This window comes from Malania oleifera, chromosome 3, assembly GCF_029873635.1.
Source record: "Malania oleifera isolate guangnan ecotype guangnan chromosome 3, ASM2987363v1, whole genome shotgun sequence".
Classification (NCBI taxonomy): Eukaryota; Viridiplantae; Streptophyta; class Magnoliopsida; order Santalales; family Ximeniaceae; genus Malania; species Malania oleifera.
The window spans coordinates 97154285-97180211 of NC_080419.1; the positions used below are offsets into that span (position 1 = coordinate 97154285).

Below are 25927 nucleotides of genomic sequence, written 5' to 3' on the forward strand. Positions count from 1 at the left end.
ATAAACAATATGGATTAATAATTTTATTATTATAAATATAAATATCATCATCATCACCATCACATCCGTTATTATTATTATAATCAATATATTCTATGATATTATTTTAATGATAATATTATATGTTATAATATCATCATCATCACCACCACATCCGTGATTATTGCTCTATTATATAATGATAATATTTATATTAAATAATATTATATTATTATATATATTTATATTTAATTAAATACATGGTTTTTGAAAACTGGACCAATGGCTGACCTGGTAAAGCCACTGGGTCAGTCGGACCGGGCAGATTGGTGGGTCAATGCGGTGGCCAAATCAGAAACGTCAGCTTGATACAAATCAATTTTGGGTTGAAGGGTCTTTACCCACTTAAGTTTCAGCGCAACCCCTTCTACAAACATAGGGAGATCTTTGTGAAAGCTTCTCGAAAGATAAAAATCAAACTCGTGTTTTTTGCCTATATGAGAAGTTTGTGTTCCAGCACAACACCTTATACAAACATCATAAGAAGATCTTTGTGAAAGCTTCTCAAAAGATAAAAATCAAACTCATGTTTTTGGCCTATATGAGAAGTTCTTCAAATATGACCAAGAAGTTAGGATCATTAGTGTTTATTGTAGCACTTTGAAGGGTATGTGGGAGGTACTCAACATCTATAAAGCAGTTAGCTCCGATAGTGAGATGATTAAGAGGCAGAGTTTTGGCTGCCAAGTTTTTACAGATTAAGCCCTAAGCTTCAACCTGTTCGTGATTAGATTCTTGTTAGTGAAATATCATTCATGAATGAAGCATTTTCTAGAATCCAACTTATCACCAAGATGGCTCTGAGTCATCTTCACAAGCTTCTTCCCATGATAGTCAGCCATGGTTAGAATTACCTCTAATCGTGGCAAGGGAAGTGTTGGAGGACGAGGATGGGGTTTGGAAAATGGTTGTGGCAGTGGTAGTGTATCAGGACGAATAGTTTGTTGTAGCAAGTCCCGCATTTGTGTACGTTGTGGTAAGGAAAAACATATTGTTGATCGTTGTTGGGATCGTCATAGGAAATTGACACGGGCCAATAAGTCTATTGTTAAGGGTGATTCCACTATTGGAACCTCAAGTGTACGTGGCCACTCCACTGGAGAGTTGAGTACATCATCTATCGTATCCCGTAACAATCTTGTTCGCATGGTTCAATAACCCCAAACTTAGTTTTCTAGATCTGCTACTATGGCCTGTTCAGGTACAACCAAGCTTCTTGCCTCGTCATCCTCTTCACCTAGGTTATTGATTATGGTGCTTCCTCTCATATGACAAGTAGCCCTAATTTATTTTAGTCCTTGAAACCCACTACTGTGATCTCTAAGGTTACTCTTGCTGATGGTTAAGCTACAACAATTTTTGGTTGTGGCAATATTCTTTCTTTCCTTCTATGTCTCTTTCCTAATATAATGTGACTAAATTTTCCTTGAACTTTTTATCAATTAGTCTATTAACTAACTCTCATTCCTGTTTTGTCACCTTTTGTTCTCATTGTGTTATTCAGGATCTTTAGAGGAAGAAGAGGATTGGGCGAGGGCTTGAGGAGGATGGTTTGTACTATCTTGATGGTGGTGGTTGTAGATCTAGTTCTTGTCACACTGCTTCCTCAATTTCTACTCAAGGTGTTTCTCTTGATCAATAGCACGCTCATTTGGGTCATCCATCTCTTCAAAAACTACAAGTTTTTCCCATGTTCAAGTTTGTTTCTTGTTTCAAATGTCAATTGGGAAAACATGTTCAGACATCTTTTCCATCTAGAATCAAGTTTCATAGTAAATTGTTGTTTTCTCTTATTCATTCAGGTATTTGAGGCCCACATAGAGTCAAGAATTGACTGGTCATCAATTTTTTGTGTCCTTTGTGGGTGACTTTTGTACATGAACTAGATCCATTTGTTAGGTTTGAATTTTTGAAATGTGTTTAGTTAGTTCTACCAAGAAATAGAAACTTAGTTTGGCATCAGTATTCAAATTTTTTGATTGGATAATGCACTTGAATTTGTTCAAAATGAGCTTCTGTCTTGTTATTTGTCCAAAGGAATTATTTATCAAACATCATATATGCATACCCCTCTACGAAATGGAGTAGCTGAAAGGAAAAAATAGATATTTACTTGACATGGCATGGTCTCTACTCCTTCGTATGCATTTTCCTAAAAATCCTTTGGACTGATGCACTTTTTATAGCTTGTTTTTTGTTCAGCATGATGCCCTCTAGAGTTTGAGGAGGACAAATTCCCTTCTCCGTCGTGCATCTAGAAACACCCATGTTCTCTATTGTGCCTTATGTTTTTGGGTGCACATGTTTTGTTCATGTTCCACATATTTGTTAGGACAAGTTCTCTTCTCATGGTGTTAAAGGTGTTTTTATTGGGTACTTGAGAATTGAAAAAGTTTATAGTTGTTATGATCCCTAGTTCCCTACTCTCACAGGAAATATTTTAGCAGAGATGTCACCCTTTTTCTGGGGACACCCTATTTCTCTAGTGTAGGGTCCTCCTTGGACGAATCTATTTTGAGTCCATTAATGATTTATGATCCCCTTGTGTGTGTTGATCCTTTTATTCCTACTATCCCTCTCCAAAAATCTTCTACTCTTCCAAATCCTGCAGTTACTTATCTAGAGAAACAATTAAGGGTTTATGAACAACGGAAAGCAAGCATAGACATGGCTACCACCATGCAGCCACCTCTTTCACCCATCCTTATTTCAACTTTTGGTTCTGGAGATCCATTCCAATGTGACTTGGATAGTTGAATTTACCCATTGCCTACCGAAAAGGTAGTCAAACATGTACTCAATAGTCCTTAGTTGTTTACTCTATTGCTCGTTATGTTTAAGTTCTTCACCTTCGTAATCTTATGCATTCCTTTGCCTTGTCTCTCTTATATTTCTATTCCTTCCTCACATGTTGAAGCCCTTACTAACTCTAGGGGGAAGCACACAATGGATGTTGAAATGGATGCCTTGACCACTTGAGGGACATAGGACTTGGCGGATCTTCTTCTTGGTAAGAAGTTGGTTAGGTGCCGTTGGGTCTACACTATCAAATATCTTCCTGACAGCTCTATTGAACAGCTTAAGGCTCGGTTAGTTATCAAGAGGTATACCCAAACATATGGTATTGATTATTTTGAGACCTCTTCTATTGCTCGATTAAATTATGTTCATGTATTGATGTAGTTGGTAGTTAACTTTGATTGGCTCTTTATACTAGTTGGATGTGAAGAATGCCTTTTCTTGTGGAAATTTGCAAGAAGAGGTATACATGGAGTAACCTCATGGGGATGTGTTGGCCCTAGAGTTGAGTATAGAGAGGGGGGAGGGGGAGGGGAGGTGAATGGACTCTTTTTGCGTATTTAGGCTTTCCTCTACAAAATAATAATTTTTGACAAGATACAAGCAATTATGTCACAATATAAAGAATATAAATCATGCACAAGACGTAAATTAAAGATTATAGCGAAGAGAAACTTGACAAACGATATTAATGTGGTTCAGCCTCTTGCCTACGTCCACGCCTTGAGACACAGTCAAAGATTCCACAATCCACTATAAGCCTCCTTTACCGGTGGAGAAGCCTTTACAACTGGGAACATATCCCTTTCGCTCACCAAGAGCCGCAAGGTTCACCAAGAACCTTCACACGAGAAAGAATCCCTATTGCTCACAAAGAGCCCAAACAAGGGAACCAATCCTTTTAACACTTGGTTCACAAAGAACCCTTACAAAAAAAAGAATTACAATCAAAGCTCCTTGAATGAGCGGATATTTGATACAACACATACCTCACACAAATCTCTCAAGTAATGAATCAACACAAGATTAGAGAGCAAGAGAGACTTTGAGCACTTGAGATGATGAATTAAATGCAAAGTACTTGTGAATGATATTCTAAAGATGTTAATCACTAAGATCAATCATTAAACAAGTCTTTGGACTTGTATTTATAGGCAAATTGGGCTACTAGCTGTTTTATGGCCGTTGGCTTAAAATATTAATTGATTACTTTGAAAACTAGCCATTTATAGTCGTTGGGGCTTGAATCCTGACACAAACCGTTGACTGTTTACCGGTAATTAGTCGACTGTTTCCTGGTAATCAGTCAACTATTTCATCTGGGCGACATTCTGCCCGAAACCGTTGATTGTTTACCCCAAACTGTCGACTGATTACCCAAATCAGTGAAAGTCTTCAACATGAAAGTTGTGAGATTTTTTCTTAACTTTCCGCAGATACCGAGATCACCCTTTTTGGAGTTTTCTAGCAAAAGTTATGCTCCAAATACTGAAGGGTGGTTAGGAAATTTGAGAGGTGCATAACTGAGATTTTAAACCCAACCAGGACCAAGCTTTTAAAAGATTATAACACTAATATGATTTAAAACTTGTCCCATATAAAAATTCATTTGAGTAAATGATATTTTTATAAAACTCTTTGTTTTGTCTTTGAAAACCATGAGTATTAAACTTATGTACTCTTACGAACTAGTATGCACATGCAATTTGCTCAACTCTTGCTAAATAAACTTGCTCGAATCAAAACTACAAGAGTTACAATAAACACTACCTCAAACACTCCCCTTTATACATATAACTTTACATTTGCTTTGGTGGTTGTGCTTGAGCTCTTCTGATTGATTGTTCACTCAATCTTTGCCTATGAGAATGTTTGCTTGATCTTTGCACAAAATCCGTATTTGTGTGATTTCTCCACTTATACCTGCCATAGCTTAGTATGTAAAGATTAGTTTAATTAAGAACCACTAATAGGTTGTTATCATCAAAATACGACAATTAGGATCATGTAGCCACTTAGGCTAATAGGATGTTGCTCAGGGGGAGAATGGTGAAATATAGGTTACATAAGGCCATTAATGGTCTTAAGCAGTCTCCTCGAGCTTGGTTTGACAAGTTTAGTGTGGTTGTCTTTGCATTTGGCTTTATCCAGTGTTACTCTAATCATTCAATATTTGTTCTCAAAAGGGAGATAGGAGTGCTATTTCTTGTAGTTTAGGTCGATGATATCATCATTACTTTCAGTGACCAAAGCAGGAATGCATGTGTTAAGTGGTGGCTTCAAGCCAAAATTCAAATCAAGGACTTGAAAAAAAGTAAAGGACCTGCGTACTCTGCATTTCTTTCTAGGTATTGAAATTGTATGGTGTAGGAAAGGGTTGAATCTATCTAAATGAAAATATACCTTCGACTTGCTAAGAGAGATTGATTTGTTGGTAGCTAAACCAATTGATGCTCTGATAGTCCTAACTTGAAGTTATCTAAGGATGCTTTGAATACAAACGTTGATTTAGGTAGTTGATTGGCAAGTTGATCTACTTGATTGTCACTAGACTTGACATATATTTTGCAGTGGGGCTGGTGAGTCAATTTATTAAAAATCCAACACAACTATATTGGGATGCTGTTTGTAGGATTTTTCAGTATCTCAAAGGTTCTTTCGGCGAAGGTTTGATATTTAAACATAATAAAGATTGTGATATCATGGGATGCCCTTACACAGATTGGGCTGGCAATATTGATGACTTGAAGGTCTACTATTGGATATTGTACGTTTGTGAGAGGTAATCTTGTTACCTGGTGTAGCAAGAAACAAACTTCCTATAGCAAGTACTAGTGTTGAAGTACAATATCGAGCTATGGTTCATATTGTTAGCGAGCTTATGTGGCTAAAATATTTTATAAGAGAGATATAATTCTTGGTAACAAAGCCAATAGATATGTTCTATGATAATCAAGCTGCCATTTATATTGCTAGCAATCTAGTATTTCATGAGAGGACAAAGCAAATTGAAGTTGCCATCATTTTGTGAGGGATGCCATTTTGAAGAAGGTAGTGAGGACTCTGTTTGTAAAATTTGTGGATCAGTTAGACAATATTTTCACAATGCCTTTATTCAAGCCTACCTTGTCTAATGGTTGTATCAAGTTGGATTGGGGTGTTATAGGAAAATACGTTAATTTAGTCATTAAGTTGTGTGAGTGGTGGTATTTTTGTCCTTAAAGTTCTTTATTATTTAATAAATAAGTGGGCAGACTTGGAGCTGTACGTAAGGCTCCAGGAGAAATTTCGATTGTTCTCTTTCTCCTCCTCTTCTTCTCCTCGTCTTTAACCCTGAGTGCTGTATTATCTTCTTTGATTCTTCAATTTATGTCATTTTTACAACATTGAAATCCTTGCTTCTGCCTCTCTTTTTAACGGAAGTTACAGAAGACAAGGTAATTTGATTCGATGGAAATTATTGAGGTCATTGTAGGAAAGTGACCAGTGAATGGCCGACTCACAATTAGCATTCCTCATCTCTTTGATTCTGATTCTTATGCCTGCATATTCTAAACACAACTGTGAATGTCATAACTCAAAAGTGAGGTGATTTATAAAATCCTAAAATGACCATAGAATAGAAAGTTTGTAGCAAAATAAGGTATGAAAATCTATTGGGTAGATTTCAAGTCATTGATTATTTTGGGATGGTCATGTCCTACATGGACCATGGTGACTGTGAGCAGAAGCCAAATGTATTACAGCTGCACCATGGTTTTAAATTGCGGTTGCGGGTAGCGTAACGTAACAGTAACGGGAAGCGGGAGTAGCAGATGTTACATGACGGGAAGTGGGTGTAACGGCTGTGAATTTTTTTGAAGCACGCACAACCTTCTGCATATTAGCGTACTTGCATGTTTTAAGCTTTTAGCCCATTTTAGAAAGAGTTTTAGTGTATTTTGGTTCCTTTAGTTTGAGTAACTAAGTTATTTGGTAAGGGCAATATGTTTACATTTGTTATAAACCACCATTGATAGAAAAATTATGTGTGTGTGTGTGTGTGTATTTATACTTCTCATTGTTCTTATCTGTGATAAATTCTTATGTGTGCTACATTAATTAATAGAACAAAATACATTATACACTCCATTAATCTATTAGACGCATAAGACATACAAATAATACAAATATAAAATAGCTAGAAAAGAAAGATGGTTGAAGTTGAAAAATATAGAACATAAATATCACATTACTAATATTATCAAAATAAAATATTTTCCTAACTAGTATTTTCAAATTGTTAATTGATGCATCTATTGTGAGCATTTAAAGAAATAGTAAATTTTGTATCATTGTCATCCTCATTATAATCTTTTCCCCCTCTCGCCACATGGTATATAGAGAATGATTTATGAAAGAAAGGGAAAAAGTGAAGAAAAAGCAAAAAAATAAATAAATTTTTTAGTGTAACAGTCCTATAGCGGTTATGTAATGGTTGTTGCGGCCTTTACGTAACGGTCGCAGTCCGTAATGGGTTCTACGGCCATGATTTTTCTTCTCACCGATTTTGCCGTGTGTAACAGTATCGGTGACCCAAAAAAGTGTTACGTAACGGTTGCGTCCTTTATTTAAAACCATGAGCTGCGCACTTGCACCCTTTTTGATAGTGTTATTTGATATTTCCCGGACGTTATGACTATATCTGTTCAATGATATGATAGGAGTTTTTCTCCCTACACATTTATTTGGAATTCTATAGTTTTTATTATGCATTAAACATTTTATTGGTTTATAGAATGTACTTTATCCGTGAATTAGTTACTATTGTGTATCTGCAGCTCGTCAGGTTCAAATAAAGTCGTCATATGCAACATTCATGTACTTTACAATCCTAAAAGAGGAGAGATTAAGCTTGGCCAGGTATACAGCTTCCTGTGAATTACACCATGTCCTTGCTGAGCATTGTGTTTGTATATCATGGTTGATTACTGAGTTGCTTGTTTATCCTGATTTCTATATTGATTTACTTGGTAATAACTCTTGATGTTACTAACCTGATTGCGTTCTGACTTGTGCCAGAGAATTTCCTTTTACAAGCACTATCGTTATTCTTAAATTTTGTCTGTGCAATTCTTGCATCCTGTGTGCTTGTGATGCTTTGAGCAGCCTAATGTCTTGCTGCATTGTTTCCAAATGCTTTTGAGTTGTAGGCAAATGCTGATGTATTCTGATTGTGTTCAGGTTCAGGCTTGTGTTGGAGAATTTTCATTTACAAGAACAATTGTTACTTCTGAATTTTGTCTATACTATTCTTGCTTTCTGTTTGCTTGTATGTCAGATTTTGATGCTGTGAGCCGCCAAATGTTCTTGCTGCATTGCTTCCAAATGCTTTTGAGTGATAGGCAAATGCTGATGTGTTCTGATGTAATGTTCACTTTCTTCTGCAAATGTTACTTGAGTTTTCTGTCTACTGCACCTTCTCCCCCTCTGCCATCACCATGCTATGTAGCATCAATGCTATGAGGATCACCAAGACACCTGCCATGCCACCCATTCAAGATTGTCTCCTTTTTTTTTTTTTTTCTTCAAAAAAGTGATTTAGCTTTACTAGAAAGTGCTCACACCCCAGAGAACCACATATTGATATAAACGTTGAGAAATGTGGTATGTTTTCATTTTAATTCAACACTTTTCCTGTAGCATATATATTTTTTTATCAGTTAATGTTATGGTACAATTTTACCTAAAAGCTATTAGGTTATCGGCCAACAATGTATATAAAAATTTAACACTCCCTCACTTGTATGGTCCAATTGCACATGGAGAGAAACAAACTATAAATAGCACCCATTACAGGGAATAAGTTCTAATGACCACATACTAGAACCCAGGACCTCCTGGCGACCCTAGCTTTAAGACCATGTTAAATAACCACTTCACCTAAAAGCTTAAGCTGTTAGGTTGTGAGTCTTATATTTAGTTTAACAGTTAAAAGTGGAGAATTATCACATTATAATTCTATTTACAGTCATTAATCATCTATTTCACAAAAAGACAATCTCTTCTAGATTTAGAGACACCTCATCTAGTGCCATTACATATTTTTCACCAATATATAGTATACCCCTAAGTTCCACATTTTAGAGTGTGTACAATATCAATATCCCATTGCCATTGCATGAATAGAAACATTCTATCTTCTAGATAACACTGGGGGTAGCTATGATATGTAGTCACAGGACATGTTTTCTCTTGAATTTTCTGTCATCAGTGCAGTTTTGACTGAAAAATATCTATTTATTTCTAGTTGGTCAAATAATTAATGTTACATCAAAATCTTGTTATCAAAATTATAGAACTAAAAAATAGTTCTAACTGATCTCCTAGATTTTGGTTGGGGGGTCTTTATTTTGACATTTTCTCTAGAACTGCTGGCAAACTTTATCATGTATCAATTTGTTAGCAAAGAGTTGTTGCTTGTGGCTGTTGGTATGCTTAAATGTTGATATCTTGAAGTACTTATGGCTCAGAAAATCATTGGACACTGAAGCGCTTTTCTTTCTGTAGTTATGGAGAGAGGATTTGCTTTTAATAAAAGCTAGATTCAGTAGTAATATCTTATTTGGATTTAAGTGAAATATGGTTTACTTTTTTATTTATAGATTCTTAATTGAAGCTTAATAATGCCACACTTTTAATGCTTTAGCTACAGTAGAAGTTTCACTAAAAAAAGTTCTGTTCGGTTCCTACCAACAGGTTAGGGTTCTCCTGAACAGGGCTCATGCTGTTTCTAAGATTTGGGATGGTGCTCCAGTTGTTCTTTGTGGCGATTTTAACTGCACACCAAAAGTATACTCATTTTCTTTTCTATCTTCATCATCAGCTGAGGGTTTGCGTGAAGTTCTATGCAATGATTCCTTGCTTTATTTATTTTTGAATTAAATTCTTCTTTTCTGTATTATGACTAGCACTCATACCCTTGTAACAGAGCCCGTTGTACAACTTTATATCAGAGCAGAAGGTATTCGTTTAGTTGTTTTTAAGATTTTAGATTAATGCCTATGTATAATGGCTGATGCAATGTTACCAATCAGTGTCAAATTCATTGTTCTACGTTTTGTAGATAAATTTGATTGGATTGGATCGAAATAAGGTATCAGGACAAGCTTCTTCTGAAATTCATCAACCAAGGCCATACAGCCGTAACCCAAGGTACAGATTGTACCTGTCAAAATGTTCAGCTGGTGAGCTCAGGTGGGCTTTGATCCCTGACCATAAAAAATGAGGATGGAGTGCTTTTAAAATGATGCAGGGCTCAGTCTACTGACAATTCAATTCAAGCCACAGCTACAATTGATGGCAGGGAAGTTGGCATGAAGCAAGGCAATTCTATTTTTAATATGCAGATGCAGAACAGTTATGATAGCAGTGTGAGAAATGCACCAGTTATGAACAGCTTGTCTCAGCCCATATGTGATAAACCTGTGCTTGGTATGCCTGATAATTCCTGCTGGGATGGTCATTGTGCAAATAAGAACGGGACACTAGCTAATGAAGTAACACAAGAATCACAGCCTGACACTATAGATGCCTGCAGGAATCAAAGAGACTCAATTATTTGTGTTCCAGTTGGTAGGTTGAATGAAAGCCAATCTCTTAATGACGATGGGTCTCTTACAGATATAGTGATTGATGGTAATCATAATGAAATCAAAACTCAAGCAGCTTCTTGTTATGATTGTGCTGACTTGATTGAGACAGGATATGGAGAAGAAGTTGATGTCACCTCCACTTCTATTCTTGGATCCTTTAGTCAAGAGTGTCCATCCAATATGCTGGCTCAAAATGAAACCATGAAGTGTGACAAAGCTACACTCTTATATTTGGGTGATGATTATTCAACCGAGGCCAAAGCTACAAAGCCTGTGAATACTTCTAACTCAGACTCTTCTCTGTCACAGCTGCACTGCCAGTGTTCCTTTTCCAGTGTCATTGAAGCATCTTGCTCTGGGAGCACAGGAAATTTGTCCATGTCTATAGCTAATGATAAGAAGTGTGAGCAGTCAGCTTCGTGTCTTTCCTCATCCACATCTACCAGCATCGACTTAGCCTTAGAGGGAAATCAGAAGTTATCACAATGTCATATAGATGAAGCTACAAAGGAAGATGGAAGTTTAGGTGAAGAAAGGAACACCTTTTTATCAGAATTGCATGTCGCTGGAGACCAATCTGATGTTGTGAAATTAGATCACTCTGAGAAATGTGACACCAATACCTATAGCTTACAGTTGCAACTGCCTGGTGAAGAAATTCAGGGCGACTTCTCTCCAGGCATTGGTTCTGTGCCTGTTGAGGCAGAGAAAACTACTTACGATCCATCACAATGGACTCCAATGGAGATGGAAACTGCAACGGGTAATGCAGACTGCACGCTCGTGGAACACCCTCTCAAGCTAAGAAGTGCTTACGTTGAGGCAGAGGTAGATTATGCACACACAAGCTCCTCCATATTTTTCTTCTTTTTGTCTTCTTTTCTGCCACCTGCTTTTCCATTCATAAATATACCAGGTAGATTATGCACACACAAGCTCCTCCATATTTGTCTTCTTTTTGTCTTCTTTTCTGCCACCTGCTTTTCCATTCATAAATATACCATTATTTTACATGAGAATTTGCTTCTTGATGTGCATGCCATTCTAGTTTCTTGTGGACACTTTGCAGCATGTTTAAACATGTATATTTGATTGATGGGATAGGTTAAAAACAGTTTAGCATCCTTTTTCCTCGTCTGTACAGGATTGTTCAGGGGCAAGAGATTCAAATGGAGAACCCATGGCAACCAGTTATAACAGGTGCTTTTTAGGCACGGTCGATTATATTTGGTAAGTACTCCGTATTCTGCTTTTTCCTGGTGTGGTTGTGTTAGGTGCTTATGCTCGCTGGAATTGAAATCATATTCATGAAGATCAAACAGTAATTAGATTGTATATTATTTTCTGTTCCATTATGGACACATTTAAGATGTATCTGATAAATAGTTTTTATATATGAATTTTAGGAGTTATTTTTCCTCCAGAAAAATGTGAAATATGTAAAAACAATTGGATTTGATATCAGGCATTCCGAAGGTCTCCAAACTGTGAGGGTGCTTGCTCCAATACCAACACATGTCTTGCAGTGGACTAGGGGATTTCCAACAAGGGTATGTTCGGTGTTTTAGTTTTACTGGATGCTGTCTATTAAAGCATTACCAATTAAACTATTAGTGAACTAGTATTAAATGTCATTGTAGATGAAACATTTTCAGTTGGTTTGGAAATGCTGAGGCAGCCTAGTGAGAGAATTCCATGATAAATATTGTTGGACATTCATCTCTTCGGTTGAACATTTTTTTTTCTAACAACTCTTTGCATGAACATTAACGGCATGCTTTTGAGCTTTACAAGAGAATCATATTTTTTTCACTTCATTTTAAAATAAAACTGCAATGTTTTCAATTGATTCAACAAAATTCTTTACTTTCTTTTTTGGTTTTATTTTTTTTGGGGGAACGGTTCTAACCCATTGCAGTTTCCATTTTTTAGGGTTTCTAAAAACACAGAAGCCTAAAAGCTTCAAAATCTTTGTGAAGAGTGGAAAGGCTGCAGCTATAATGTTTTTTAAAAGGCTAATCTGTTTTTTTTATAATTTTTCTTTTCAGAAATGGGGCAGTGACCATATTGCCTTGGCTTCTGAATTGGCCTTTACAAAAGGTGTGACCAGTCCTGATGCAGAAGTTCAATAGCAAGATAGGGTTTGGTGGTTTTAGATTTGTAGGCGGACGGAGCTTCCCACCTGTTCTGTCTGCGTCAATCCAAACTGCAAATTTTTCGGTACTGGAAAAATTGACTGGTAGCCCCAGATCTGTCTTGCCTTCTTGTATTCTCTTTGTACATATGAACTTGAGTTAATTTTTCTCTTATTATTTGTAGTAATAGTTTTCGACTAGGGAATTTTTTTCATAAGGCCCCGGGCTCGCATACAGTTTGTTGCTTGATTTATACTGTTGCACAAATAAGAGCTTGGTTGGGAGGCCACTGCTTAGTTTATTACTAGTTTTGTTTGATCCAATTTTTGCATATCCTGTAGTGATTTAAATCTTCACGTACTTCATTTAATGGCATGTTTCCGTTTTAATGTGACGATGATGATGATGATGATGTTTTTTTTCTTGTTAGGGTGAAAGAAAAGTTTAGTACAGAGATTACAAAAAAAATTCAGGAACCTCTGAGATTTACTACAAAGATACATATTTTTTTGAGTACCAAGTGTCCTAAAATTCAAATGTTCAAATTTTAAGGGGCCATTCTTTTTTTTTTTTTGTCATTATTGTGGTGTAAGTTTCCAACCTTGTGTGCTTGGGAGAAGTTTATGTGCGAGTTTTAAATCCATGGTTCATGGACTAGTTTAACTCAACTATTGGTTGGGTTCATGATGAGTCAATTAGGGGTATATTCGAGTTCAGTTAAGTCGATACAGTAAAATATTATAACTCGATTCAAGTTGAAAATGTTAAGCACACAATTCAATTCAAATTCAATTGATTTCATAATTATTGAACTCGGAACTTGACTCGATTACAAGTTCATAAAATTCGACCTCAACTTGATAAAGTTTAATTTGGTTAATAGATTAATATTAAATATATGTAACTATATATAATGTTCATATAATGTTAAATATATTTATAAAATATAAAATATGTGATATATATCATATGAAAATAATAAAATTAAAAGGCTCCATTGGGCTTGAAATTCATTTTAAATGCACTATTAGAGAACTTGAATTTGACTTACTAAAATATTTGAATAGTTTGAACTTGATTCGAACTTAAATAGAATCAAGTGAGTAAGTACTTGTTAGTAAGTTTGATTCACTTACATCTTCAATTCAATTGTCTATAAAAAAATTAAGTTCTTTAGTGGTCAACTTTTTCCTTTTCAATGGGAACACTCCAAATAGTATTTTTCACGGGTTTATGTATAATTAAATGGGACTCATAGTTTGTAATATTTTAATTGGTGGAAGGGTTAGGAACATGTTAATCATTTTGGAGGACTTAATTTTTTTTACTTTTTCTAGAGGAAGAGATTGGTTGAGATAATTGAGCCACCTTGACTGACTAGTTTGGTTCAAGTTTTAAAACAATTTTTAATATATATATATATATATATATATATAGAGAGAGAGAGAGAGAGAGAGAGAGAGAGAGAGAGAGAGAGAAATCGTTTTTATATTTACATGGAAGTTTCAAATAATTAGGCGTAATTAATAGAAGGGTTATAAAAAAATTAGGGTTCTAGTGTGTATCACAGAATTGGGCAGTGGGTGTGAAAAGGTGGGCTCAATGTCAGGGCGCGGAAAAGTTGCTCAGGCTGTGAAAGTGAAAGCAGCACCCCATCTGCTCACACCATGACCAGGTCCACCGCACCGCAAAGCGTCTTCTCTTTCACACCTTAATTGACGTAAGACAACTGCAGTGCATGCATGCGAGGAATAACAGCCCAAGCCATGAACCTGACTGCCATCCATCCGCATCAAATATTTCAAATGCAACACTCAAAATCCCTCTCTCTCTCTCTCTCTCTCTCTCTCTCTCCACACACTATTTGGTAGGTCCTGCTTGTTTAGTAATTAGTAGCTGTTTAATTGCTCTTCGCTCCTCCTTTAATATGCATCCATGCATAATATTGATACTTGCTGAGATTTTACCACATCACACATAAAAATATATAAATAAATAAATAAATAAATTTAAGTTGATCTTCCGCCACTTAATTCTAATGTCCTACAAATATTAAATATGTAATGTTGGAAAAATGAATCTGAAAACAGGATTCCAAAAAGTAAATTTAAGAAAATTTAATGATTAAAGTGTGGGTAATAGTGTCTTTAGGAAAAATTTTATCCCTCTAATATGATGCAGAAAATTCATTTTTGGTTAGTTTGCACGGATTAACTAAGAGATAAGAATAATATGTCTTAATTCATTCGGATAGTGCCCACAAGAAGTCACGATTGGACTAAAAATAAAAGAAAATTTTGCGAGGAAGAAGAAACAGTACTAGTTATGTGTTTCTAAATCTCTACCTTGAGATGTATTCATATATATAATTATTATAAAATAGACAAAAAATAATCACAAAAAAATACTCATAAAAATTATCACAACCATTTTACAATAGTTAGTAAACTAAATATATTTTTTTGTGACCGTTGGAGGAGAGAAATAGTAAAAGCTTTTGAAATATTGTTACAGACTATGCATCTAGAGCTAGAATCTATTAATTAATTAATCATCTCTCTTAACTGTGTCGTTACATGTAAGTTTTTCTCTAATCACTTTTAGAGCTTCGATAGGCTTTTCTAATAAAAAGATTTTAGATGATGTCAGTGGTCCTAATATAGTACTATTGTTAAATATGACTCTAAATATCCTAATGCTTTAAATTATGACACTAATATAATATATATCAAAATACTAATATGAAGGAAATGAGATTTCGCAAAGCAAACACAAATCATATACTCTTCCAACATCAATCTTTCACAATAACCAAATAAAAAATAAAAATTGAAGTACGAAGGAGGTCAGGACAAGAATGCCTTTTGTTTGCAATTGTTGAAACCCCCTCCTTTGATTCTCCTCTAATTTTCTATTTGTTTTCATCTCATCCCTCTTGTCTTCTTTCGAGGTGATGTGTGATTGTCGGTGGTGTTTGCTGTGTTGTGTTAGGCTCGTTGAACCTGTTGATGTGCCTTCCCTTCTTTGCATGTCCATATGCTTATTTGGTTTCATTTGAAAATCTTCAATTGCAAGGATGGCGCAAGTGAGTTGTTACCAGTTTCATCTCATCCCTCTTGTCTTCTTTCGAGGTGATGTGTGATTGTCGGTGGTGTTTGCTGTGTTGTGTTAGGCTCGTTGAACCTGTTGATGTGCCTTCCCTTCTTTGCATGTCCACATGCTTATTTGGTTTCATTTGAAAATCTTCAATTGCAAGGTTGGTGCAAGTGAGTTGTTACCAGTTGTTACCCACTGCCCTTAATCACATGCTCTCTCTCTCTCTCTCTCTCTCTCTCTCTCTCTCTCTCTCTCTCTCATGTACACACATTCACACACATGTATGCATGCACTCTTTTTGTTGAAAATTCCACTTGTGAGTTTGTCTCGCATTAAAAAAAGTGAGTGAATGATGGGTACTCATATACATGGTTGGACCCAAAATCCAATAGGCGTTAAGTTTTTGGGTAAGTTGTGTTAGATTATTTCCTTTCATGTGGAGGAAAGCCCAAGCGAGCTTTATTAAAAGCCCAAAACCCAGCCCTTTTAGTGTGAAAATATAAAGGAAGTTATAAAAAGAGAGGGGAGAAGGGAGGAGCCGTCACTTCTCAAAAGAAAGAGGGAAAAATGTGATTTTTCTCATGCTGCTCAGATTTCATTAAGACTCTGATCCCGCTTTGTCTATGGTCCGATCGAGCTGAAATTTGGAGGAGAGGTTCACGACTTAAGGAACGACAATCTGAACGGTGGAGATCGGATTTGGAACTCAGGAGTTGAGATTTTTGCCCGTGAACAATAACCGCAAATTTGGTATATTCTCTCCAATTTTCTTTGTATTTGCCAAGATTGTCAATATCTTGATGAGAAATATTTGTAGCCTGTAAATGAGATTAGAGAAGACTTGGTGTACCCATTATTTGATTGATAGTGGAGGTTTCAACTAAACTAGATCCCGTGGTTTTTCTTCCTCATACTAGGGAAGTTTTCCACGTAAAAAATTGATTGTATTCTTGTAGCTTGGTGTGATTGATTATTTTTCTTATTATTTTCAGCATATATAAAAGTAGAGATACACTATATTTGCTAACATATAGGGAGAAGAATTATTCCACTATGATTGTTTGTTTATATCTCTCCCAATAAGTTGGTGCTCATTCATGTGTATCAAGCACACTTAGGGACTCCTCCGGTATAACAAATGGTATTAGAGTCGACGGTTCGTAACTCTGGGTGAGCAAAAAGTCTGGAAGATGGATCCGAATAGGGTCAAGACGTGGAAGGTAGGATTAGTTCAAAGGCCCACGTGGAATACAATCCGAGATAAGTAAGATGCAGTGGTAAGGCCCACTTGAGTAAAAGAGGAAATAGTTGGAACTCACAAGTGAGGGGGAGATTGTAGAGAATTCTACTTGTGAGTTTGTCCCACATTAAAAAAAGTAGGGGAGTAATTAGAACTCACAAGTGAGGAAAAGATTGTTGAGAATTCCACTTGTGAGTTTGTTCCACATTACAAAAAGTGAGTAGATGATAGATGCTTATATATATGGTTGGACCCAAGACCTAATAAGATTAAACTTTTGGGTTAAGTTGGTGCTCATTCATGTATATTAAGCACACCTATGAACTCATTTATTGTAACACTTTTAATGTTGTGCCTCTTTATTCTATCAAATGATATCATGCTTAGGATACTTAGGAGTTAAGATCCTTTCACGTTAATTGTAGAACTCACAAATTATAAAAAATTACATTAATATTTGAATGCACTAAAATAATGTATAATTCACATTATTGGCCTTCAAAAGTTCATCAAACGATAATATGACACTTGTCATTAATGGATCTAAAATCATATATAGAGGAGTTGTTCATACTAAGTCTTTCTTCACCTGTACAAATTTTTTTACGATTGTGTCACCTGATTTTGTCAAGCGCCTTATAATTTTATTTTTTATTTAAAAAAAATTATTCAACAATGGCCCAACAAGCCATGAACACATTTTGCATTTCCATGAACACATTTTAAGATTAAAAGGAAGTTTACCATTTGCCGAACTTCTTATCTTTGTCAAGGCTCCTTGTCACATTTAATTCTATTTGTTGAAAGTGTGTGCAAGTACTTTTTTAATGATGAGGTGCATCGGGTTTAGGTAGCGTGATTGATTAAGTATATTAGCCTTCACATCATAGGCTTCTAAATTAGTACTTTATTACACAAGGATACCCTATGAAATAAGGACCGTGGGAGCGAAAAGGTCGTACGATTTGTAAAAATTATAGAAAAGAAGGAAAAAGAGAGGGAGATAAATAGAATTTCATTAGGAGGGGGGGGGGGAAGTTAGAGAGAAGATACATAGAAAGAGAGAGAGAGAGAGAGAAAAAAAATAGAGGCCTATTTAGTATTGGACTAATTGTATTAGATGTATAAGATTGGTTGAAGATTCTCTTAGAGTTACAAATATCCCAAATCATAAATTCAAGATATTTTTAAACATCAATCCAATCATAAATTCGAGACATATCTAAACATTAAAGGCTCCAATTATTATACTTGACAGAACTCAATCTCATGCCATGAATTTTGTACATGATCATGCCCAATGCTTGTCTGCTCTATCGCCTTTTGATTCGGTGACGTCTGTCACTTAATGACTGGACCGACGATCATTCAAGTTGTGTGAGAGTCGTGAGACCCTATATCCCAATGTATTTAAACTTCCTATATGCCATGTATGTATATAGTTATTTGGCCTGAATGTTACATTTTGGGGGGATGCACAAAGATTGCTCAGAGAAGTTCAAGAAATTTGTAGAATAAAATTTGGTAAAAATGAAATTGAATGAAAATTGTTTAAACGAAGAATATGAAGAAATCAAAGTCATATATTCTATTCCATTCCATTTCGCCCCATTTCATATTATTTTCATGTACTAAACATATATGTAGATATGTATCTTACATTCGAGGTGTTGTGCAAATTAATGTGCAGCGGAAGCAAATAATCTCACAATGCAGCACTTAACAATGAAATATATAGAAAACACAATCACACATATTATAATGAAAGTAATAAAATAATGACATGAAAAATCACATGGTTCGACAATGCCTACATCCACGGGAGCAAACGTCAATGAATTTTTACAATCTTGTATCTAAAGACCATAAGAGTTACAACATATAACATACATATATAACCTTCCCGGAGGTCTTCCCCCCGAAAAACCCAACCTATGTAATTTCCCAGTTCAAAATTTGAAAACAAGCGTTGAATAATCGAGGCAAACCGTCGATGGTTTAATACCAAGACCAAACAGTCGATGTAACAAATCCAAAACCATCGACCGTTTCATTGCATCCTGCCAAAATCGTCGATAGTTTCAAGGAAACAGTTGACGATTTGCTCCTACAAACCCCAACTGATGTTTTCTACCATATTTTCTCATTTGTACATGTGTTCCACTCAACACGAGGTGAACACAATTTTAGGGGACTCGGAAACGAACATAATTGCTTTTGTCGTAATTGCCAATTATAGCAATTTTTTTCGCAAAAAAACTAATAGAGCATAAAACACAAGAAAAGATAAAAGAGAGGTGAGCAGAATTTGCCTCCTCTTCGCCATGTCTCTGTTATCTTTTCATCTGCACTTGTTTGCATGCAGCAGTAGTACAGTAATTAAGGTGTGGCTCCTCTTCCTTTCAAAGCCCAAGTGGTTGGTTTCAACTTAATTTCAAGCCCACTTCAACTCGTCCCCTCTTTGCCACATCTTTTCTTAATTTTGTTATCCATTAGTATTATTAAAAAAAAAAAAATGTTCATTTGCAATCTTGCCTCATTAATTATATTTTAAGCATTAATGGCAATCTCATGGTTAAAAAATAATACATCGGAAACCAAATCGAACTTTGTTCGGTGTTTATTGAAATCAATTTCCAATCTCGCAATGTAATTAAGTATGGGCACAAATATCATATAGGTGGAAATAGGATGATAATTCATGCTTGGTTAGATAATTACTAGGCCTCTCATGTAATTTAAGTTATAAGGGTTTCAAAGTACGAGAGTTTGCTTTACCAATATATATACTAAAAAGTAAAAACCAAAAAAACATATCTACTAATTACTGAATTGATTAATACATAGGAGAATACTAGTATAGTTCGTGAATTTTTCTTAAGGTTACCAGTTTATGATTACTTATTTCAGAATGATGCGATTGTTCATTAGTTCTTGAATTCTAAATTTAATAGATGGAGCATAAAAAATATTGAATTATACTTTTCTTTGAAATTTACTTATATATAATTTGAAAAAGTTATGATTAAATGATGTTAGATTACTAGTTTACCTAAAAACCCGACAGTACGTGAAGAGACAAACACATAACAAATTTATAAATGTCACGAGTGCAAGACTAGAACCCGGGATCTCCTAGTAATAAGCTCCGATACCATATTAGATTACCACTTTACCTAAAAGTTTAAACTTTTAAGTTTTTGTACCAACAATGTATATCAAGCTTGAACAAATTACAACTTACAAGACAGATGCCGATTTTTTAAAATTGAGAATAAAAAAAATAATTAGTAAAATGATCTCCTCTTTTGTTGTATAATTAATATAACACGGGCTAATTATAAAATAAAATAAAATAAATTCTTGCCTTACATTTAGGAATGAGCATCCATTTTGATGTTTCAATTTAAATTTATGTGACTCCGAACAAAATGCTACAGAAAATTTTATCGAATTTTTTTAAGTCTAAAAAAAAAAAAAAAAAACTCCCAAATATACTACCTCAATGTCTTTTATCTTAAACTATAATTGGTTAATCCATCGCGTGTGCTAGGCAACACCAATTTTTAGTTTATTAATTAAATTATTGAAGATTTACTTGACCTATATTACATAAGAATTAAAGATTAATAGCACATTTTACATCTCATTTCCATTTCAACATGTCAAACTTGCAAGGATAATCTAAAAATAATAAGATCAAGTGGTAAGAGTGACTTGTGACTTTAATGACTCTAAGATTACGGGTTCGATTCCCCCTTAAGAGTTTACTCCGATAAATTACCAAGGGTGCGTCAATGGATAGACGGCTTTTAACCTCAGATTTGATGCCGACCATAATATCTAAAGTGACAATAATGTTCGGAGTCCCAGGTTATCTAATAGAAAAAACCTTTGCGACTTAAAGCAAAGCAATCACACAGATAAGGGGACACAGGGGCGTGGAGTGGCTGGCATACATGCTTTTCCATGCTGCAACGTGTGGGATGGCATGCAATTTTGGATTGGCTGCTTTCTCCACCCTTCTCTTTTATTTAAAGGGCAGGGCACTGCCTTCGGATTCAATTCATAGAAAACCCAGAGAGAGAGAGGGATATGATCGAGGGCCACATTAGTACAGTGCTGACCCATACAGAAAGTCAGTGAAGAACGATCTGTCCAAAGCAGAAGATTAAGGTTATATATAAAATTCCTTAGTCAAGGAATTTTTGAGGTAAAATAAATAAATTATATATATATATATATATTTCTCTCTCTCTCTCTCTCTCTCTCTCTCTCTCTCTCTCTCTCTCTCTCCATATAAACATTACTTCTTCCAAGCATTTAATTAATTTGCATTTCTTTCATTGATTTTAATTGTGATGAAGGGTATGGTGCATACCACACACTAGTAGAAAAATAATGGAGGATTGTCTTTATTTATATTGATTACTTATTTTGTCAATAACACTAGAGGTGATGGGTAAGACTGTAAACGAATTGAGCCAAGTTTTTACCAATTCCGACACGACTCAAGTACACCAAATAACGAAGCTTGGCTCACTAATTTGCAGCCCTAATGTAGTGTGAACATCGAAAGGAAATAGAGGATTCAAAATGAATATTGAAACAATCAAAAGTATAGGAGAAGAACGAGCTGTCCCAAGCAGAAGATTACTTCTTCTGCTTAGTCAAGGAATTTTGGAGGTAAAATAAATAAATCTCTCTCTCTCTCTCTCTCTCTCTCTCTCTCTCTCTCCATATAAACATTACTTCTTCCAAGCATTTAATTAATTTGCATTTCCTTCATTGATTTTAATTGTGACTGAAGGGTACTGTGCATCCCACACACTGACACTAAAAAGATAATGGAGAATTGTCTTTATATATACTTCATTATATTAATTACTTATTTTGTCGGTAACACTAGAGGTGATGGGTAAGACTGTAAACGAATTGAGTCAAGTTTTTATCAATTTTGACACGACTCAAGTACACCAAATAATGTAGCTTGGTTCATTAATTTGCAGCACTAATGTAGGGTGAACATAGAAAGGAAATAGAAAATTCAAAATGAATATTGAAATAATCAAAAGTTTTGGAGCACATAATAAAATTTTACTAAAACTTCATTAATGAAACATATGTTTCACATTTCCTTTTTAATACATTAGTTGTTGTCGCAAAAACAATATACGACTTTTTCTTTTATATTATGAGAGCTCTAAGAATGCTTGAATACATATGCATTTTTTATATACTTACATATACAGACCTACACCTACCATTATTATTACTATGTAACCATGCATACTTCAGCCAAATGTGAATGAACAAATGCAGATCGAGTACAATATATACTATTATCGAAATAATTTTTTAAAAAAATGCCTTTCGTAATTATCTGTAAAAAAAATTAAGAATTTAAAATATCAAGATTAAATAATGTGCAATACTTGAATATATATATATATATATATATATATATATTTATTTATTTATTTATTTATCTATATTATTGCATTCTACATGTCATTTGCATAGCCTTGTTTTTTTTTTTTTTTTTTGAGAAATAACAGGGATTAAGCGGTTGAGGTAATTAATGAGAGTTGCATTTTTTAACAATGAAAAATTCACTACTCATCTATTATTTTGATACTTTAAACTTGTTGTAGGAGCATTTAAGAAAAATGAGGAGAAAAAAAAAATACAAAGCTAAAAACTCTCTTTCTTTACTTAGGTTTCGTTTAGGTTAATAATTTTATTTGAAAAAAATTAAAAAAATACTTTTATCATATTTTCTCTCTATATTAAATATTATTAAAAATTATAAAATTTATTCTAGCATAATTGAATATTTTAAAAAATAGATATTAATGACCTTGTGAAATCAAATTTTTGTTAATTAATTTTACCTATATATATTTCTAAATTTTTCTTTTTCTTTAATAATCAAATATAAAAAGTTAGATTTCTGCAAATTTTTTTCTTAATATTTTTCAAGTTTTAAATAAGCCTTAGTTAATTTTGTATGTGTGTGTGTGTGTCTATATATATAGGTATGCCAACGCCTTTGCATAGATAATTAATTGGTATAGTTTTTTTTTAGAAAAAAAAAAAAAGGATACCTTAGTAAAGTATTCAGAGGATATTTATTAAACATATTTGAAGTAGACAGAAAAGTGATGAAAAAGATTATAAATCATAATGTTCACCATTGGATAACTCAAACGTGTAATGAGGTTCCGCTTTAAATTCACTTATTTCTTGCAACGCTTAAGAAACTTGTTTGACGGACGTTTGTTTGATCTTATTTTGCCTTCTTTTGGGGAAAAAATGTGTTATTTTCTCAGCATGAAAAGAGAAATCAACCTTTAGTTGTGACGAAAAGTAGAGAGAAGTTCAATTTCTGAGTTCTTCCTGATATTGGGTCCTTCATTTTGCAGGTTATTGGGTTCCGTGCGCTGCCTGCATTTTTTGATTATCCTTATTAGAGAAGTTCCCTGCTTTACATAAATAACACATTTTGGTACATCACCAAATATTCATATCCTACATTCTCATTTTCTCGGGAAACTCCAAGGAAAAGTGCTGCCTTTGATCTTAGAAACTGTTGTTTGCTTCAAGGGATTGAGTTGAGTTAAGGCTTCATCCTGAAAATTTCGAATTTCCACCAAAATGGCTGAACCAAAGCTTGACAAACCCTTGATCGCTCCATCTGCTTCGTCGAGACTTCCTGATTTCAAACAGGGTGTGAAACTGAAATATGTGAAACTGGGCTACCATTACCTCGTCACTCATGCAATGTACCTCTTCCTATCACCTCTGGCAGTCATCACTGTCGTCCAACTCTCCACATTCTCCCTCCAAGATGTTCATGACCTTTTGGGGAAACTCCGGTACAATCTCATTTCAGTAATCCTTTGCTCCAGCACCCTTGTTTTTCTATCCACTCTCTATTTCCTTACTCGCCCCCGCCCTGTTTATCTTGTTGATTTCTCGTGCTTTAAGCCTGATGATGATGATAAAAAATGCTCGTGGCAACGTTTCATAAAGTGTTCTGAATCGATAGGTACAACCACTGAGGAAAATATTGAGTTCCAAAGGAAAATTATGGTGAGATCTGGTCTTGGTGAATCAACTTACCTGCCACCAGCTATTTTGAATATTCCTCCAAATCCATCAATGGCGGAAGCGACAGAAGAAGTCAAGATGATAATGTTTGGTGCTCTTGATCACCTCTTTGAGAAAACCTCTGTGAACCCAAAAGATATCAGTATCCTTATTGTGAATTGTAGCATATTCAATCCCACACCTTCTCTATCTGCAATGGTTGTCAACCATTACAAGCTAAGAGAGAACATACGTACTTATAATTTGGGTGGGATGGGTTGTAGTGCTAGTTTGATCTCTATTGATCTTGCGAAAGACCTACTTAGAGTTAATTCAAATTCATATGCATTGGTTGTAAGCATGGAAAGCATAACTATGAATTGGTATTTTGGGAACGAGAAATCAATGATCCTCTCGAATTGCTTGTTCCGAATGGGAGGGGCTGCGGTTCTGCTTTCCAACAAGATGTCCGATCGATGGCATTCTAAGTACAAATTGGTCCACACTGTTCGGACTCACAGAGGTTCTGATGATAAGTGCTATACTTGTGCTACCCAGCGAGAGGATTCCATTGGGAAGATCGGGATTTCTTTGTCAAAGGATCTGATGGCAGTTGCTGGCGATGCCCTGAAGGCAAACATCACTACATTGGACCCTCTTGTGCTACCAATATCTAAACAGCTACTCTTCTTTGCAACATTGGTCGGGAGGAAATTTTTTAAGGTGAAGATGAAGCCTTACATCCCAGATTTGAAGCTGGCTTTTGAGCATTTCTGTATTCATGCTGGTGGAAGAGCTGTGCTGGATGAATTGCAGAAGAACTTGCAGCTTACTGATTGGCATATCGAACCTTCGAGGATGACACTTTATCGTTTTGGAAACATATTGAGTAGCTCTATCTGGTATGAATTGGCTTATACCGAAGCCAAGGGAAGGGTGAAGAAAGGAGATAGAACATGGCAGATAACACTTGGTTCCGGGTTCAAGTGTAACAGTGCAGTTTGGGAGGCTCTAAGAACTATCAACCCCGAAAAGGAGAAGAATCCCTGGATGATAGAGATCCACCAATTCCCCGTAAATGTTCCAAAAGTCTCAGCCATCTAAAGTTTGAGGGCCTCCTTGGGTGGTAAATCTGTCCTGTCTTTGTTTCACAATGGAATTTATGTTCTTAGGGGCTGTAAGATGGTCGGTTATTTCTGTGTCAGCTTTCTTTTTCCTTATGCTTTGAGTTTAGGTGTATCAAAATATGGGTCAGTAGATGTGTTGTTGCAGATGTTGGGAATGCAAAGAAAACAATAGGATCCATTGCTAGATTAAGAGTTTTTAGGTTAAAAGGGGTTCTCATCTAGAGTGTTCCACTGGATTGGATTCATTTTATGCCAGGGCATGCTGAAAGCAAACTGTCCACTTTGTGCTACGTGATAAGCTCAACGTGGCTTGGAATCTAATATAATTCGCCCAATGTTAAGTTGTTTATGAATGGAACCCAAATTGCCTGTCTGGTGTCCACTTTTAGTTAACTTGTCAACAATTTATTATTGCTCTTTGTTTGCAGCATTCTTGCTCAATGTTTGATGATAAACCTGCAGTTAAATGGACAGTGGTATTCTCACCATGTTTCATCGGGTGTGGTAAGCCTGGTCTAAAAGTTGCGTCCATATGCAATAGAAGTGTTTCTGTTACTTCAGGTTCTTATAAAGACATACTCGGTTTGGTTCATCCCTGTGCTTAACAAGAAATTTAGGTTGACCTCATTTCTGTCCTAACTTCACGCGCCATTTCTGTCCTGGTTTCACATGCCTAAGTCAAACTAGTAATAAGGAACTCGAACTTGAGTAACTTACAACTTGTGGTCTACTCAATTGCAACTTAATAGCAATTTGAGTGGTCTA

General features: G+C 35.2%; 2 protein-coding genes across 4 annotated transcripts in view; both read left to right on the forward strand.

Annotated features, from left to right (window-relative positions):
* Positions 1 to 13001, forward strand: part of LOC131152364 (carbon catabolite repressor protein 4 homolog 6) — a 53641-nt gene extending 40640 nt beyond the window's left edge. Inside the window, exons 8-15 of the mRNA XM_058104206.1 lie at positions 7659 to 7740; positions 9577 to 9669; positions 9809 to 9841; positions 9944 to 10032; positions 10133 to 11300; positions 11617 to 11702; positions 11938 to 12022; positions 12521 to 13001. Of these exons, the coding sequence (XP_057960189.1) occupies positions 7659 to 7740; positions 9577 to 9669; positions 9809 to 9841; positions 9944 to 10032; positions 10133 to 11300; positions 11617 to 11702; positions 11938 to 12022; positions 12521 to 12604 (1720 nt within the window). The 3' untranslated portion in view covers positions 12605 to 13001. The remainder of the gene's footprint in view (positions 1 to 7658; positions 7741 to 9576; positions 9670 to 9808; positions 9842 to 9943; positions 10033 to 10132; positions 11301 to 11616; positions 11703 to 11937; positions 12023 to 12520) is intronic.
* A 7869-nt stretch (positions 13002 to 20870) lies between these two features.
* LOC131152365 (3-ketoacyl-CoA synthase 11-like) lies at positions 20871 to 25550 on the forward strand. Of its 3 annotated transcripts, none has more exons than XM_058104209.1 (3): positions 20872 to 21156; positions 21397 to 21629; positions 23369 to 25550. In XM_058104209.1, exon 3 carries the CDS (start codon positions 23601 to 23603, stop codon positions 25137 to 25139), a length of 1539 nt encoding a protein of 512 aa, XP_057960192.1. In that variant the 5' UTR covers positions 20872 to 21156; positions 21397 to 21629; positions 23369 to 23600; the 3' UTR covers positions 25140 to 25550. The 3 variants fall into 3 exon arrangements, with proteins under 3 accessions (XP_057960191.1, XP_057960192.1, XP_057960190.1); XM_058104207.1 differs by having other exon boundaries at positions 20994 to 21156; positions 21497 to 21629; XM_058104208.1 differs by lacking the exon at positions 21397 to 21629 and having other exon boundaries at positions 20871 to 21156.
* The last annotated feature ends 377 nt before the right edge of the window (positions 25551 to 25927 follow it).

Coding starts and splice junctions, on each gene's coding strand:
- LOC131152365 (XM_058104208.1), top strand. CDS start 23,601: ATGGCTGAACCAAAGCTTGACAAACCCTTGATCGCTCCATCTGCTTCG.